The following is a 17,493-nucleotide window of genomic DNA, read 5'->3' as shown; positions in this document are numbered from 1 at the left end:
TTTGACCAGAAAGGTATTGGTGGAACTTTCTGACTTCAAATATGACTGCCAATCCTTCTTTTAATAACTGGGCACATTTGTGCTCTGCATAAGCCAAAGTCCTGGATGCACAAGCTGTTGGGCATTCCTCTCCAGTGGGCCACCTGTGAGCTAATACTACTCCAATGCCAGACAGGGAGGCATTGCATGTCAATACCAGATCTTTCTTGGGATCATAATGTTCCAACACTTTACAGGATGATAGTTGTTTCTTTACTTCAAATTCTAGCGCCTGTCTAAGAGACCATTTCAAAGTCTGACCTTTTTTATGAGTTGATGCAATGGTGCCAGGAGAGATGCCAAGTTGTGTATGAACTTTCCGTAATAATTTACCAGACCCAGAAATGACGTAAGCTCCTAGATAGACATGGGTGCTGAGCACTTTTGATCACCCTCACTTTGGCATCCAATGGGTGTAACCCGGTCTTGTTCACTGTGAGGCCCAAGCAGGTAACTTGGGGGGCCAGGAAAATACATTTTTCCCCCTTAGCCATATGCCTGCCTTGGAAAATGCCTTCAGACTATAAGCAAGTTATCTAAGCGTTCTAACAGTTTTCTCTGTTGTTATCAGGACATCATCTAAGTAAATGGCAACCTGAGGTACAATTTGCAAAATATTCTCCTTCGTCAGCTGAAAATTGAACAAACTGACAATACCCTGAATGGCAATTTTGTAAATTGGTACAAGCCATTATGGCTATTAATCATAGAATCACAGAGTCATACAGCATGGAAACAGACCCTTTGGTTCAACCAGTCCATGCCGACCATGTTCCCAAATAAACTTGTCCCACCTGCCTGCGCTTAGCCCATATCCCTCCAAATATTTTCTTTCATGGCCTTCTCCAAATATCTTTTAAATGTTGTAACTGTACTTGAATTCACCACTTTCTCCAGCAGTTCATTCCACATACAAACCATTCTGTGTAAAAAAAGGTGGTCCTCATGTCCTTTTTAAATCTTTCTCCTCACACCTTAAAAATATGTCCCCTAGTTTTGACCTCTACCACCCTAGGGAAAAGATCCTTGTCATTCACCTTATCTATGCCCCTCATGATTTTAGTAACCTCAATAAGGTCACCCCTCAACCTCCTATGCTCCAGTGAAAAAAGTCCCAGTCCTTCCAGTCTACTTTTATATCTCAAACCCTCCACTCCTGGCAACATCCTGGTAAATCTTTTCTGAACCCTCTCCAGTTTAATAATATCATTTCTATAACAGGGTGAACAGAACTGCACACAGTACTCCAAAAGAGGCCTCTCCAATATCCTATATAACCTCAACATGACGCCCCAACTATTATACTCAAAAGCAAGCATGCTAAACGCCTTCTTAACCACCCCATCTGCCTGTGACTTAAATTTCAAAGAATCATGTACTTGAAGCCCTAAGTCTCTCTGTTCTGGCACTACCAAAGGCCCTACCATTAATTGCATAAGTCCTGTCCTTGTTTGTATTACCGAAATGTAATACCTTGCATTTATCCAAATAAAACTCCATCTGCCACTCCTCAGCCCATTGACCCAATTGATCAAGGTCTCTTTGTAATCTTAGGTAGCCTTCTTCTCTGTCCACTATACCACCAATTTTGGTTTCATCTGCCCATTCCACGAATTATACTGGTTTCATGGTTCCTTCACTTTCTAGTCTTCTGAGTTCTGCTACTACTTTTGCCCAAAAGGCAAATGGCATTGGACAGGTCTCACAGAATTGTGGAATTGCTTCCTGGTCAACATGCAAAGTTGCTTTTGCTCCTCTGCTAGTCCCGAGACCTTCCTGGAAAATCTCTGGGTAATTAATTAGGACTTCACTCAGGCAGCCATTTTTAAATTGAGAAATGTTGAGCCAATCAAGGTGAATTTCTCGCAACCAATTTTGCCCCATCAAGCTTGGGGCCCTGAGCCTTTTACTACAATCACAGGTAACCAAACCAGCTGCTTTTCATAAGAGACCGGAACAGAGGTCGTACCCTTAATCTACAAAAATTCCCCATTTTAGGTTCTCAGCCTTGATGAAGTTTTGTGCAAATTGAAAGGGTGGAATCCAAAGAGAATTTTATTAAAAACTGGTTCTGCAGTCACTGATAAAGCTGTACCGGTGTCAACCTTTATTAGAACTACATGATCATTTAACCAGATGCTTATCTTGATTGGCTCTGATTTGGATGTTGCTAAGCAATTTAACTGTTTCAAACCAGATTCAGGTGGAGCTTCCAGGGTATAAACTCTCCCTGATACCAATCTATGAGTTATCATACTCCATTTAAGTCTGTGGGACCCTGTTGCTATCCCGAATCGCATATCGACAACAATTACAATGTCTTACCAGGCCGGATCCTGAAGGAAATTGTACCTGTTTGGTCGAGACTTAGCTTTGTTTTGGAGTTTTGCTGTGAGCCGACCTAGAGTTACTCTTCTTAGGACATTTCCTGAGTAAGTTTTCCTGCACGCAAGTGGTGTTCCCCAAGGTCAGGCAGACTAGTGAAAGTGTTCACTTCAATCATAATACCTTGCAACTCAGGCACTCCATTTATCATGTTTTCCAATGAAAAACCCAGTGGGAGCACCTGTTTGATGCCCAATTGAACTTCAGTAGGCATTTTTGCATAGTCACATCATTAATCCCGCATACTGGATGGTCTCTAAAATCTTATTAAGGATTAACCCAAAGTCATATGCTTCTGCCAGTCATCTTAACCTAGTCATGAACCCTGACACAGATTCCCCTGGTCTCAAATTGCCGAGTAAAAGAAATAGCATCTCAGGATTAAAGGATGCTTAGGGTCACAATATTCCTTAACTATGTCAATCAGTTCTTGTAAGGTTTAGTATCTAGTGCCTCAAGAATAGTTAAGCTCCTAATGACAGAAAAAGCTGCAGCTCCACAGGCTGTCAGGAGAATTACTCATTGCTTTTCATCTGCCACAATGTCATTCACTTGGAAAAAATAACATATTCTCTCCATATACAGGGTCCAGTCCTCAATGACAGGGTCAAATGAGTCAAGCTTCCAAAACAGAGGGCATGACATAAGAAAATGCTTATCCCTAACTTCAAAACAACTGCTGCAAGCAAGTTTCTTCAGGATCATACTTTACCCCTGTCATCACCGAAATAAGTCCTCATAGGCTAGCATCCCATCACCAATCACTTTTTATTTAAAAATGCTTGGTCTCCCAAAATCCGGGGGGCGGGGGGTTGGGGGGGGGGGGGGGGGGGGGGGGGGTGGGGTACACATGCTCAATATCCCTGGCATTCATCATTTTATGTCAGCTACATATCCCTGATTAGTACCAGATTAACAGCTCCAATCATGGAACTCATAATCTATGAAGTCCAGCCAGCTGACTCATTACAATCACTGCAACGCCCTTATGTTTTTGCTTTCTACTTAATTTCAATTCCCATTTGGTCTTTTTTTGTCTGTCACTATCCCCCCCTTTTCTTCTGTTTTTGCTCTCTCTTCCTTATTTCAGCTTATCTCACTATCTCTGTTTCTTTCCCACTCCTAGTCACTTTTGTTTTTGTCTTTGTCTCCTGTTTTCCGTACATATGTTTGTTAGAAAAGGTGAGCAAAGCCCAACAAACCAATTAATACTCAATTATACTATACCGTCACATGTTTCATACATTTCAGTCATTAGTTTGGCCATTCACCAGTGTCCCTCAAATGTTAGGCAGTCTACAAATATAGCATCTGTCAGTTTGAGAACTGCTGTTCTAGCTCCACAGAACTATTCTTCTGACTCCATTTTTTGTTTACCCAGTCATTAGAAGTTCCTCTATGCAATATTTTAATACATTTACATGAATACTTTCATCAGTTTCCTTCTGGATGGAATGAAATTTGCTCAATTTTGTATATCTGTGTTGTCACACTACAGCGTTAATTGCTCTATCAAATAATACAATGATAATGGGAACCTTCTCGCACTGCAGATATTTACCAAAGATCCTCAGACAACACTTTCCACACCTACCTGGAAGGACAAGGGCATCAGGTACATGGGAATAACATCACCTGCAAGTTCCTCTTCAAGCCACTCATCATCCTGACTTGGAAAGGTACTACCATTCCTTCACAGTTGCTGGGTCAAAACCATGGAATTCCCTCCCTAATAGCTTATAGCGCTTGTAGTGAAATGACCAAACCAGTATTATTGTAATCATTACTATGACTACATTGTCTCAAGCAATTTGTAATTGTTATGATGGATTTAACAAGACGTCTGCTTCAGCTAATTTATGGATCATTCACCTCCGTGGGATGTGGGTTTATAAATCCATTCCAGAGACTTGAACACGTCATACACTGACATTCACACCGGTGTTGAGAAGGTGCTGTTTTTCAGATGAGACATTAAACCAAGGTCCATCTATCTCTGCAGGTGTATGTAAAAGGTCCCTTGGCATTATTCAAAGAAAAATATGGGAGCTCTATCTGGTATCTTAATCAACATTTGTATCTGATTAACATCACTTAAACAGATTATCTGGTTAATCATTTCGTTTACATTTGTGAAATTTTACTGTTTCCAAATTTGCTAATACATTTTCTTAGATTTAGATGTTTTAAAGGTAATTAATTGTGAAACATTTTATCATGTCCTCAGGTAATGAATGGTACTTCTAAATGCAACTTCCTTCTTTCCTCCTTTCAAATTTACTTCACAGAAATTGTACTACAACTGCCACTTCGAATTTAAATTTCCAAACTCACCAGCAAACATCATTCCTGCAGGCTCGTTGGAGAATGTTCAATGTTTGCAAAGAACAGCTGTGATGTCTCCCCTTGTCTATGCAATCCTTTGCAAGCTGAAGCGAAAAAGTTATGGATTCTTAAATAGTAATCTTCTATTTACAGAGTTAAACCATGCAATTTTACAACTCTAAAATAGGAAATGCACTGCATATAGCAGATCTGATTTAAGCAACGAGACGTAGGAGTAGAAGCAGGCCATTCAGACCATAGAGTCATTCATGCCTGATCTGATAATCCTCAACTCTATTTTCCTGCCTTATCCCCATGACCATTGATTCTCTAAATGATTAAAAAAACCTGTCTAGCTCAGCAATGAATATGCTTAACAACTCAAGCCTTGACAACCCTCTGCAGTAAAGAATGACATCGATTCCATACAGGCTGACAGGAAAAAAAAGTCTTCATCTCTGTCTTAAATAGATGACGCTATGAAGTGAGATTATGCCCTCTGGTCCTAAACTCTCGCACAAGGGGAAACAACCTCTCCATATTTACCCTGTCAAGTTTCCTAAGAATCTTGTAAGTTTCACTGTTCATTTTCAATTCTTCATTATTCTAAATTCCAATGAGTACAAGCCTATTCATCCTCTCCTCATCACAAAATCCCTCAAACCTAAGATCAACTTATGAACTTTCTGTGGACTGCCTTCAATGCCAGTATCCTTCCTAGGTAACGGGACCAACTCTATTCAGTCTTCTAGTTATAGTCTGACCAATGCCTTGTGTATTTTTGTCAAAATCTCCCTATTTTTGAAATAAAGACCAACATCCCATTTGCCTTCCCTATTACCCACTGAACTTAGATGCTAGCTTTTTCTGATTCATCCTGTAGAACCTCCAAATATTACTATGCTGCAGCTTTCTGGAGTCCTTCCTCATTTAAATAATATTCAGCACTTCTATATTTCTTGTCAAAATGCATACTTTACATTTGCCTTCATCTGTCAAGATTTTTCGCACTTAATTAACCGTCTATATCCCTCCAAAGAGCCTTTGCTTGGTTCTTGCCATAACTTTTTTTCCCACCTACTTTTGTGTCATCCTCTACTGTGAAAACATATGCAAAGTATTTACTTAACTCCTCTGCTATTTCTTAGCTCACCATTAATATTTCATGCCTTATCCTCAAAGGGCCCAATGTTCACTGATGCCTCTGTCTTCCTTTTTATATATTTTAAAAAGCTCTTACTGTCTGTTGTTATATTACTTTGTTAGTTTGCAACCTCTAATCTCTGCAACATTGCATGCTTCTTCTTTAAAATGATTCTTAACTTCTGTGGTTAACCATGATACATCATTAGGATATATCTTCTGCTGTGAGTTGTAAATTATTTTTTAAAATGTCTGCCATCGTTCATCAACCTTCTTTCTTACTAGTCTCCTTTCCCAGTCCACTCCAGCCAATTCGACACTCATTCCTTTGTGATTACCATTATTTAAGTTGATGTGCAGTTGTTTTGAACAAAGATTTTTATTCACACACTGAATTATTAATTCTACTATTTAAAAAATGACAAAGAACTGCGGATGCTGGAAATCAGAAACTATACCAGAAATAGCTGGAAAAACTCAGCAGGGCTGGCATCATCTGTGGAGAGAAAGCAGAGATAATGTTGGGTCCAGTGACTCTTCTTCAGAACTGATTGTAGCTAGGAAAACATTGTTATATTTGCTACAGAAGTGGTGGTGGTGGGGGGGTTGGGGGGGAAGGCGGAGGGAAAGGAGTAAGTGATAGGTGGAGATGGATCCCAAAGAGAGAAAAGAAGTTAGCCTGGGAGAATCAATAGATGATAATAGGGACCATTAGTGGCCGGCACAGGGTTGTTTGTGGTAGCAGCCCATGTGATGACAAGGCCTGGCATGTGGCGTTTGGAGTAAGGAAATGGGAGAATGTGCTCAGTCCCTAAAATAATTGAACTTGATGTTGAGTCTAGAAGGTCGCAACCAGAAAATAAGGTGTAGTTCTCCCAGCTTACACTGGGCTTCACTGGAGCACTGTAGCAAGCCCAAGACAGAGATAACAAGGTGTAGAGCTGGATGAACACAGCAGGCCAAGCAGCATCAGAGGAGCAGGAACGCTGACGTTTTGGGCCTAGACCCTTCTTCTGAATGAGAGGGGGAAAGTTCAAAGGAGATGTGAGGGGCAAGTTTGTTGCATAGAGAGTGGTAGGAGTCTGGAACGCAATGCCAGTGGTGGTGGTGAGGGCAGATACAATAGGGGTGTTTAAGGGACTTTTAGATAAACACGTGAATGTGCAAGGAGTGGAGGGATATGGACCAAGGGCAGGCAGAAGGCATTAGTTTAATTTGGCATCATGTTTGGCACAACATCGTGGGCTGAAGGACCCATTTCTGTACTGTACAGCTCTATGTTCTACATAACTGAATCAAAGACCCTCTCCCACTACGGTTATACTCTTTTCTACTTTCTTCCATTAGGCAGAAGAAACAAAAGTTTGAAAACATGTACCAACAGATTCAAGAACAGCTTCTTTCCGCTGTTATCAGACTTATGAACAGACCTCTCATATATTAGACTTGATCTTTCTCTGCACTTTCTATGTAGCTGTAACACTATATTTCTTATTCTGTACTTTTACCTTGATGTACTTATATAAGGTACGATTTATCTGGATAGCATGCAAAACAACATTTTTCACTGTATCTGGGTACAGGTGGCAATAAATAAATCAAATCAAATCAAAGGTCTAACGTTTCTGTGAAGAGTCAGTGAAAAGTACAGTTAACATTTTGAGTCCGATGACTCTTCCTCTGAAGAAGAGTCTTCTGAAGATGCTGAGACCTGCTGAGTTTCTCCAGCAATTTCTGTTTTGTTTTCAGATCTTTCAACATCCGCAGTTCTTTGCTTCATTTTATGATCAATACCCTGGTTGATGAAGGCAAGCATGTCTTATGCCTTCTTTAGCTGCTTATGCATTCATGTTACAACTGTCAGGGAGTTACAGACTTGCATCCCAAGATCCTTCTGTATATCAATGCTCCCAACTGGTTATTGGGAATCCTATAGTGTAACCCCATCAAAGTGATTGCATCTTTCTTATTCCTGAATTCTACCCATAAGGCCTCACTGGATGAGACCTCCAAATGTCCTCTCTAAGTGCAGCTGGGAAATTCTCCTTAATCGGTAATACAACTCCCCCATCCCTTTTACATCCATCTCTATCATGCCTGAAACATCTAAACACGGGGACTTTAAGCTGCCAGTCCTGCCTTCACTCAACCAAGTTTCTGTAATAGCAGTAATGTTATAATTCCATGTGCTAATCCAAACTCTAAACTCATAAACTCATATTATATTCCTCACATTACAATAAATACACCTCAAACCGCTAGTCCCACCATGTTTATTAATCTGGCCGTAAAGTTCTTCCCATTCTATTTACTTCAGTTAACCTCTACCTTCTCCTCAATCACTCCATGTGCTGAGCTACTGCTCTGGTTCCCACCCCCCACCCACCACCACCACAATAGTCTAAACCCTCTCAAGTGCCTCGAGCAAACCTCCCTGCAAGGATATTGGTACCCCTTCAGTTTTGGTTCAACCCATCCTTCTTGTACAGGTCCCTCTTGCCCTGGAAGAGATCCCAATGATCCAGATATCTGAAGCCCTCCCTCATTTATAGGCTCTTTCAATTGTATTATTTTCCTGTTTCTGGCCTCACTAGCCTATGGCACAGGTAGTACTCCTTAGATTACAACCCTTAAGGTCCTGCTTTTCAACTTTCTACCTAACTCTCTAAATTCTCTTTGCCACTTTCTCTCTTCTCCACTTTCAGAATGCCCTGTGCCTGCTCACTATCCTTCACTATGGCACCAGGAAGACAACACACCGTCCTCGAGTCTTGCTTGTGGTCACAAAAACACCTATCTGTGCCTGATTATAGGGTTGCCTATCACTACCTCTTGCCTACACTTCAACCTTCCCTATTCTATACCAGAGCAAATCATGGTGCCACTGATCTGGCTGCTTGTGTTGCTTTCTGCTTAGAGGCCACCACCTCCAACAGTACCCAAAATGGTATGCATGTTTCAGAGGGGAAAAGCCACAGTGGACTTCTGCACTGCCTGCCTTCCCCTCCTGGCAGTCACTCGTGATCTGTCATGATTCCTCATGATTGGCGATGTTTCCTATTTTGGTGTAGGAGTAATTTTCCACTGGTTTTAAATAGTTGATTTTCAATGGAAAGTTCCTAGTTATCGTCAAAGTTTAAGATTATACTTATGATACTGCCAGCTAAATAATGTGTGTACATGTACAATAATTAAAAGGATCAACTAATACATGACAGAGATAGTAAGAACTGCCAATGCTGGAGTCAGAGATAACACAGTGTGGAGCTGGAGGAACACAGCAGGTCAGGCAGCATCAGAGGAGCAGGAAAGTTGACGTTTTGGGTTGGGACCCTTCTTCAGAAATGGGGGACGGGGAAGGGAGCTCCGAAATAAACAGAGAGAGGAGGGCTGGGGCTGGGGAATGTAGGTGGGATGATGATATCCTATCACCTCCTCTCTATTTATTTAGGAGCTCCCTTCCCCCTCCCTCATTTCTGAAGAAGGGTCCCGACCCAAAACGTCAACTTTCCTGCTCCTCTGATGCTGCCTGGCCTGCTGTGTTCCTCCAGCTCCATACTGTGTTATCTCTATTTATAACTGAGACATGACATTTTCTTACCTGACAATTCTGATAATCCTCTGCAGGTGTGGTACTGCAGGGCATCCCAATGTCTTTTAACTCCCACATTGCTGCAACTGTATGGCCTATAACTTCTATAAATATGAAAAAATGCAAAGGAATAATTTTAATAGTCGCATTAAAGAGAATGTCATTTTGAAGTTTCACATGCTTCATCAAACACCACTGATTAAAAATACAGTTTAAAGTGGGGGTAAGTATTTAATATGAAGTCACCATAGTCTTAGTAAACCATAGGACTGCTCTCTTATTAGAGAGAGATGATCGGTGGTAGCTTCACCTGAGGGTCACAATGACTCAGGCAAAGGGAGACGTTGAGAAGGAGCATCCTTCACAGTAACCTCAGCTGATACAGGATTTGAACTCACACTGTCAGCTTTAGTGCATTACAAACCAGCCATCCAGCCAAACTTCTACCTGTAAGTGTTGCACAATCACTTCAGCAGTTATCTGCTTAATGAGGGAGGTGATCAATGGAATTGTACACCACTTATTTATCATAGCAACCTGTTGAGGGTTTGCATCGGCTGATAGAAACAGCTTTTCCTTGTTAGAATTTATCGTTTTGACAGTTATTCAGTTTTAGATTCTGAATCTATGTCATCAACTGATGGTCCTGATTAGGCACTAATTTGCACTAAAATGCCAAAGTCATTCAAAGAAGATGCAGGGCTGTTGTATTAGGAAATGGGGTATCATTACAGTCCACTGGCAATTTGTGTCAGTATCACCTCTGAATAAGCATTATGAATTTGTGTCGTAGTGCTTTTTCCATCGAACTATAACATATAGGAGTAGAATTACGCCATTCAACCCAGCAAGTGTGCTTTGCCATTCAATCATGGCTGAACTATGTTTAAACCCTATTCTCATGCCTTCTCCCTGTAACCTTTGATCAATTCACTAATCAGGGACCTATCTACCTCTGTCTTAAATACGCTCAATGTCTCGGCTTCCACAGTATTCTGCAATAATGAGTTCCACTGAGTCATCATCTTTTGGCTGAAGTAATCCTTCTGAATCTCAGTTCTTAGGTCCTAAGAGTGGAAAGATTTTCTCCACGTCCACTCTATCCGGGCTTCGTAGTATTCTGTAAGTTTCAATGAGATCACCTCCTCATTCTCCTGAACGCCATTGAGTACAGACCAAGAGTCGTCAGACACTCTTTCAATGACAAACCCTTCATTCCCAGACTCATTCTTGTAAACCCCCTCCGGACCCCCTTCAAGACCAGCACATCCTTCCTTGGGGCCCAAAACTGCTCACAACATTCCAAATGCAGTCTGACCAGAGCATTATACAGCCTTAGCAGTACATCCCTACTCTTGCCTTTCTAACCGCCAACTGAATAACCATGTTGACATGAAGACAACCCTGAACTAGGATTCTTAAGTCGCTTTGTGCTTCAGATTCTGAAGCCTTTTCCCCGTAAAAGTTGTCTATGCCTCTATTCTTCCTACCAAGGTGTATAAACTCATATTTTCCCACATTGTATTCCATCTGCCACTTCTTTGCCCAATTTCCTAGCCTGCCCAAATCCTTCTACAGCCTTCCTGCTTCCTGATCACTGCCTATCCCTTCAACTATCTATGTGTCATCTGCAAATTTAGCAACAATCCCCTCAGTTACTTCATCCAGATCATTAATAGAACATAGAACAGTATAGCACAGTACGGGGCCTTCGGCCCACGATGTTGTGCCGAAATTTTACCCTAAACCCAAGGTCTATCTAACCTCCAGCCCTACCTTATACTATCATCCATATGCCTATCTAAAAGCTGCTTAAATGCCCCTAATGAGGCTGACTCCACTACCCTCTCCAGCAATGCATTCCACGCCCCGACCACTCTCTGAATAAAGAACCTACCTCTAACGTCTCCCCTATATCTACCTCCACTCACTTTAAAACAATGTCCCCTCGTAATAACTACCTCCACCCTAGGAAAAAGTCTCTGGTTGTCCACTCTATCTTTCCCTCTGATCATTTTGTACACCTCTATCAAGTCATCTCTCATCCTTTGTCGTTCTAAAGAGAAAAGCCCTAGCTCTCTCAACCTTTCCTCATAAGACCTCCCATCCATTCCAGGCAACATCCTGGTAAATCTCCTCTGCACCTTTTCCAACGCCTCCACATCTTTCCTGTAATGAGGCGACCAGAACTGGACACAATACTCCAGATGTGGCCAAACCAGGCTTTTGTATAGCTGGAGCATAACTTCACGTCTCTTGAACTCAGTCCCTCTATTAATGAAAGCTAATACACTATACACCTTCTTAACAACTCTATCCACCTGGGTGGCAGCTCTCAGGGAACCCCAAGATCCCTCTGCTCCTCCACACTGCCAAGAATCTTTCCGTTAACCCTGTGTTCTGTTTTCAAGTTTATCCTTCCAAATTGAATCACCTCACACTTTTCAGGGTTAAACTCCATCTGCCACTTCTCAGCCCAGCTCTGCATCCTATCAATGTCCCTTTGTAACCTAGAACAGCCCTCCACACTACCCACAACTCGACCCACCTTCGTAGAGCATGAATAGCTGTTGTCTCAACACTGACCCCTGTGGAATTTGACTTGTCACTGCCATCCTGAAAAAGACCCCTTGATCCCCACTCTCTGCCATCTGCCAGTCAACCAATCTTCTATTCATAAATAAAAACCAAAAGAACTGTGGATGCTGCAAATCAGAAACAAAAACAGAAATTGCTAGAAAAGCTCAGCAGGTCTGGCAGCCTCAGAACTGGAGGAAGAGTCACTGAACCCAAAACATGAACTCTGATTTCTCTCCACAGAGGCTGTTAGGCCTGCTGAGCTTTTCCAGCAATTTCTGTTTCTGTTTCTATCTACAGATATCAGTACTTTGCACTAACACCATGGGTTCTCATGTTATTTAGCAGCCTGTCAAAGCCTGTGTGGCAGCTTGTAAAAGGCCTTCTGGAAATCCAAAAAGATCATGTCCACTGGCTCTCCTTTATCTAACTTACTCATTACCTCTTCAAAGAATTCTAACAGATTTGTCAAGTATGACCTTCTCTTGATGAAGCCGTGCTGACTCAGCCCTATTTTACCGTGCACAACCAAGCATTTTACAATCTCATTCTTAATAACGGATACTAACTTTCTCCATAATCTGTTTCTGTAATAATAGTCACTTAATTTCCTCTTGAATGTTTCCATTGAACCTGCTGCCACCACACTTCTAGGCAGTGCATTGCAGACCCTAACTACTCAATGTGTGAAAAAGTTTTTTTCTCACATTGTATTTGTTTCTTTTACAAATTACTTTAAAGTTGTGGCCTTTCCTTCATGATCTATTTACAAGAGGGAACGATGTCTTTCTATTTACCCTGTCAGGTCATTAATTACTTTGAAAATTTCAACCAAATCTCCACTTATCCTTCTCCAAGGAAAACAATCTCAAATTGTCTACTCTATCCTGATTATTAAAACTTCTGATGGAGACAATTGTTTTATACTCCTTATGCACTATCATAGAATTCCTACAGTGTGGAAACAGGCCCTTTGACCCACCAAGTCCACACTGACCCTTGGAATATCCCACCCAGAACCATCCCCCTATAATCCACTTAATCTACACACCTCTGAACACTATGGGCAATTTAGTATGGCCAATCCACCCAACCTGCACATCTTTAGACTGTGGGAGGAAACCAGAGCACCTGGAGGAAACCCATGCAGACACAGGAAGAATGTGCAAACTCCACACAGACGGTCACCCAAGGGCGGAATTGAACCCGGGTCCCTGGCGCTGTGAGGCAGCAGTACTAGCCACTGAGCCACTGTGCCACCCATAGCCTACTGTCTATGGTTTCACATCTTCCTTCAGTGAGGCACCCAGTACTGTGCACAATACTCCAGCTGAGGTCTAACCAATATCTCATACAGGTTCAGAAGATCCATTGGAACACTGCCACCTGCAGGATTACCTCCAAGCCTCAGACCATCCTGACCTGGAACTCTGAAGAAAGGTTCCAACCTGAAAAGTTGACTTTTCTAATCCTTGGATGCTGTCTGATCTGCTGTATTCTTCCAGCTCCACAATTTTTGACTGGAACTGTATCTTCACTGGCATTGAGCCAAAATGCTGGAACACCTTTCTAGCAGCACTGTGGGTGTACTTGTCCTCTACAAGCAGCAGTCACCCAAGAAGGTGCTCACCAACACCTTCCCCATGGCAATTAGGGGAAGGTAATAATTCTAGCCTTACCAGTGTACAGAGTGTTTAGAAACACATCATATAATCAGACACAATCAGCATAGCTTCATAAAGGGGAAATCATGCCTAACAAAATTATTAGAATGCTTGGAGAAGATCATAAGCAGGATAGATAAAGAACAAGCAGTGAATGTAATATATTTAGAGGTTCAGCAGGTATTTGATAAGGTACCACATGTTAGACTACTTAATAAAATAAGAGCCTTAAGAGGCATATTTTGTGTTTTCTTTCAGAGAAGATTTGAGCCATAGGTGACATGCTGTCTCTGTTCCAAGCTGTCTCTTTCAAGCCAATAAAATTGGGAGGCCTTGGTTTTTTTTTAAGTTAGAACAATAGATGCAGCATAAATTCATGGAGTCAGGCTCCTACAGAACCAAAGAACAAAGAACAATATAGCACTGGAACGGGTACTTTGCCCTTCAAGCCTGTGCTAACACATTTTGCCCTCCAATATTAAAACTACCTTCACTTATAGGCTCCATATCCCTCTATTCCATTCCTATTCATGTATTCATCCAGGTGCTTGTTCAATGCTTCTATTGTGTCTACTTCCACCACCTCCTCTGGCAACATGTTCCAGGCACTCACTACACTTTGTGTGCAAAACTTGCCTCGCACATCTCTTTTAAACTTCCTCCCCAGCACCTTGAACCTGTGTCCCCTAACAATTGACCCTCCACCCTGGGAAAATGTCTCATACTTTCCACTCTATCCATGCCATTCACAATCTTATAAACTTCTATCAGGTCACCCCTCAACCTCCTGCATTCCGGTGAAAACAAACCCAGTCCAGCCAAACTTGCTTCATAGCTAAAATCCCCCATACCAGGCAAAATCCTGGTAAACCTTTTCTGTACCCTCTCCAAAGCATCCACATCCTTCTGGTAGTGTGGTGACCAGAATTGTCTGCAATATTCCAAGTGTGGCCTAACTAAAGTTCTATAAAGCTGCTGCATAACTTCCCTATCCTTATATTCAATGCCCCTTCCCGTGAAGGCAAGCATGCCATAGGCCTTTTATACAACCTTATCTACCTGCTCTGCCACCTTCAGTGATCTGTGGACCTGCACACCCAGATCCCACTGAGATCAATACTCCTAAGGGTTCTGCCATTCACTGTATAACTTCTATCTGTACTTGGCCTTCTAAAATGTATCACCTCACATTTGTCCCGATTAACCTCCATTTGCCATATTTCTGCCCATCTCCTTGATATATTTGAAGGAGGTTCAGTCTAGTCCATAACAGCGTGTCATACATTAACATGGGCAGTTAATTGGCTAATGAACAGAAGACCGATTTGCGATAGGGGGACATTTTGAGGATGGCAATCTGTTACTAAAGTGCTATGAGGATTAGTGCTGGGGAGACAATTATTTTCAATATTTATTAAAGACATGGATGAGGAAAGTGAATGTGTTATAGCTAAGAATAAAACAAAAATTGGTAGGTAGGCAAGTTTTGAGAATGGCACAGTGTTTGCAGAAGGATATCGAACAGAATAGATGATTGGTCAAAAAATTGGTAATTAAATCTAATTCACTAATGTCTTTAGGGAAGGAAATCTACCATCCTTACCTGGTCTAGCCTACATGTGACTCCAGACCCACAGCAATGTGGTTGACTCTTAACTGCCCTCTGAGCAATTAGGGATGGACAATAAGTGCTGGCCTAGCTGGTGACACTCACATCTTATGAATGATTTTTTAAAAAATTTCCATTTAAATGATAAGCTGTTTATTTGTTCTCCCTGCGAAATGAACAACTTCACATTTTCCCATATAACACTCCAGTTGCCAACTTTCTGCCCCCTTCCTTCCTTCATGTCATTAATATATATTGTAACCTGTTGCAGTTGCAGTCCCAGCACCAATTCCTATGGAACCCCACTGGTTACAGGCACCAACGTGACAAAGAGCCCCTTAACCCCACTTGCTATTTCCTGCCCATGAACCAATTCTCTATCCGTGCCAATATACGACCTTCAACATCATGGACTCTTATGTTATGGCTTAACCTTTTATAAAAACATAAGAACTAGGAGCAGGAGTAGGCCAGCTGGCCCCCCGAGCCTGCCCCGCCATTTAATAAGATCATGGCTGATCTTTTTGATACTCAGCTCCACTTACCCACCCGCTCACCATGACACTTAATTCCTTTACTGTTCAAAAATTTATCTAGCCTTGCCTTAAAAACATTTAGTGAGGTAGCTTCAACCGCTTCACTGGGCAGGGAATTCCGCAGATTCACAACCCTTTGGGTGAAGAAGTTCCTCCTGACCTCAGTCCTACATCTGCTTCCCTTTATTTTGAGGCGATGCCCTCTAGTCCCAGTTTCACCTGCTAGCAGGAACAACCTCCCTGCCTCCACCTTATCTATTCCCTTCATAATCTTATATGTTTCGATAAGATCTCCCCTCATTCTTCTGAATTCCAATGAGTATAATCCCAGTCTACTCAGTCTGTCCTCATAATCCAACCCTCTCAACTCTGGAATCAACCGAGTGAATCTCCTCTGCACCCCCTCCAGTGCTAGTATATCTCTTCTCAAGTAAGGAGACCAAAACGGCACACAGTACTCCAGGTGTGGCCTCACCAGGACCCTATACAGCTGCAGCATAGCCTCCCTGTTTTTAAACTCCATCCCTCTAGCAATGGCAGACAAAATTCCATTTGCCTTTTTAATTACCTGCTGCACCTGCAATCCCACCTTCAGCGATTCATGCACAAGGACACCCAAGTCCCTCTGCACTGCAGCGTGCTACAATTTTTTACCATTTAAAACATAGTCCATTTTGCTGTTATTCCTACCAAAATGGATGACCTCACACTTATCAACCTTGTACTCCATCTGCCAGACCTTTGCCCACTCACTTAGACTATCTATATCCCTCTGCAGACTTTCAATGTCTTCTGCACACTTTGCTCTACCACTCACCTTAGCGTCATCTGCAAATTTTGACATACCACACTTAGTCCCCAATTCCAAATCATCTATGTAAATTGTAAACAATTGACGTCCCAACACTGATCCCTGAGGCACACCACTAGCCACTGACCGCCAACCAGAAAAACACCCATTTGCCCCCACTCTTTGCTTTCTACTGGTCAACCAATCCTCTATCCATACCAATACATTACCTGTAATACCGTGCAACTTTATCTTATGTAGCAGCCTTTGGTGTGGCACCTTGTCAAATGTCTTCTGGAAATCCAGATACACCACATTCACAGGTTCCCCATTGTCCACCATGCAAGTAATGTCCTCAAAGAATTCCACCAAATTAGTTAAACATGACCTACCCTTCATGAACCCATGCTGGGTGTTCCCAATGGGACAATTTATATCCAGATGTCTTGCTATTTCTTCCTTAATGATAGATTCAAGCATTTTCCCCACTACCGAAGTTAAGCAAACTGGCCTATAGTTACCTGCTTTTTGTCTACTTCCTTTTTTAAACAGTGGCGTCACATTGGCTGCTTTCCAATCTACGGGAACCACCCCAGAGTCCAGTGAATTTTGGTAAATAATTACTAGTGCATTTGCTATTTCCCCCATCACCTCTTTTAGTACCCTGGGATGCATTTCATCTGGGCCAGGAGACTTGTCTACCTTTAGCCCCATTAGCTTGCCCAGCACTGCCTCCTTAGTGATAATGATAGTTTCTAGGTCCTCACCTGCTATAACCTTCTTGCTATTAGTTTTCGGCATGTTATTTGTGTCTTCCACTGTGAAGACCGACA

General features: G+C 42.0%; 1 protein-coding gene across 1 annotated transcript in view; it reads right to left on the bottom strand.

Annotated features, from left to right (window-relative positions):
- LOC125482226 overlaps nucleotides 1-17,493 on the bottom strand; it is a 148,902-nt gene that overhangs the window by 21,887 nt on the left and 109,522 nt on the right. Inside the window, exons 8-9 of the mRNA XM_048594250.1 lie at nucleotides 9,494-9,588; nucleotides 4,759-4,853 (exon numbers count right to left, since the gene is read on the bottom strand). Coding sequence (XP_048450207.1) covers nucleotides 4,759-4,853; nucleotides 9,494-9,588 — 190 coding nt within the window. The remainder of the gene's footprint in view (nucleotides 1-4,758; nucleotides 4,854-9,493; nucleotides 9,589-17,493) is intronic.

The sequence above is a fragment of the Rhincodon typus genome, chromosome 3 (genome assembly GCF_021869965.1).
Source record: "Rhincodon typus isolate 14 chromosome 3, sRhiTyp1.1, whole genome shotgun sequence".
Taxonomy (NCBI): domain Eukaryota; kingdom Metazoa; phylum Chordata; class Chondrichthyes; order Orectolobiformes; family Rhincodontidae; genus Rhincodon; species Rhincodon typus.
Note: the sequence above shows the minus strand (reverse complement) of the source record. Positions and strands in the feature narration are given on the sequence as shown.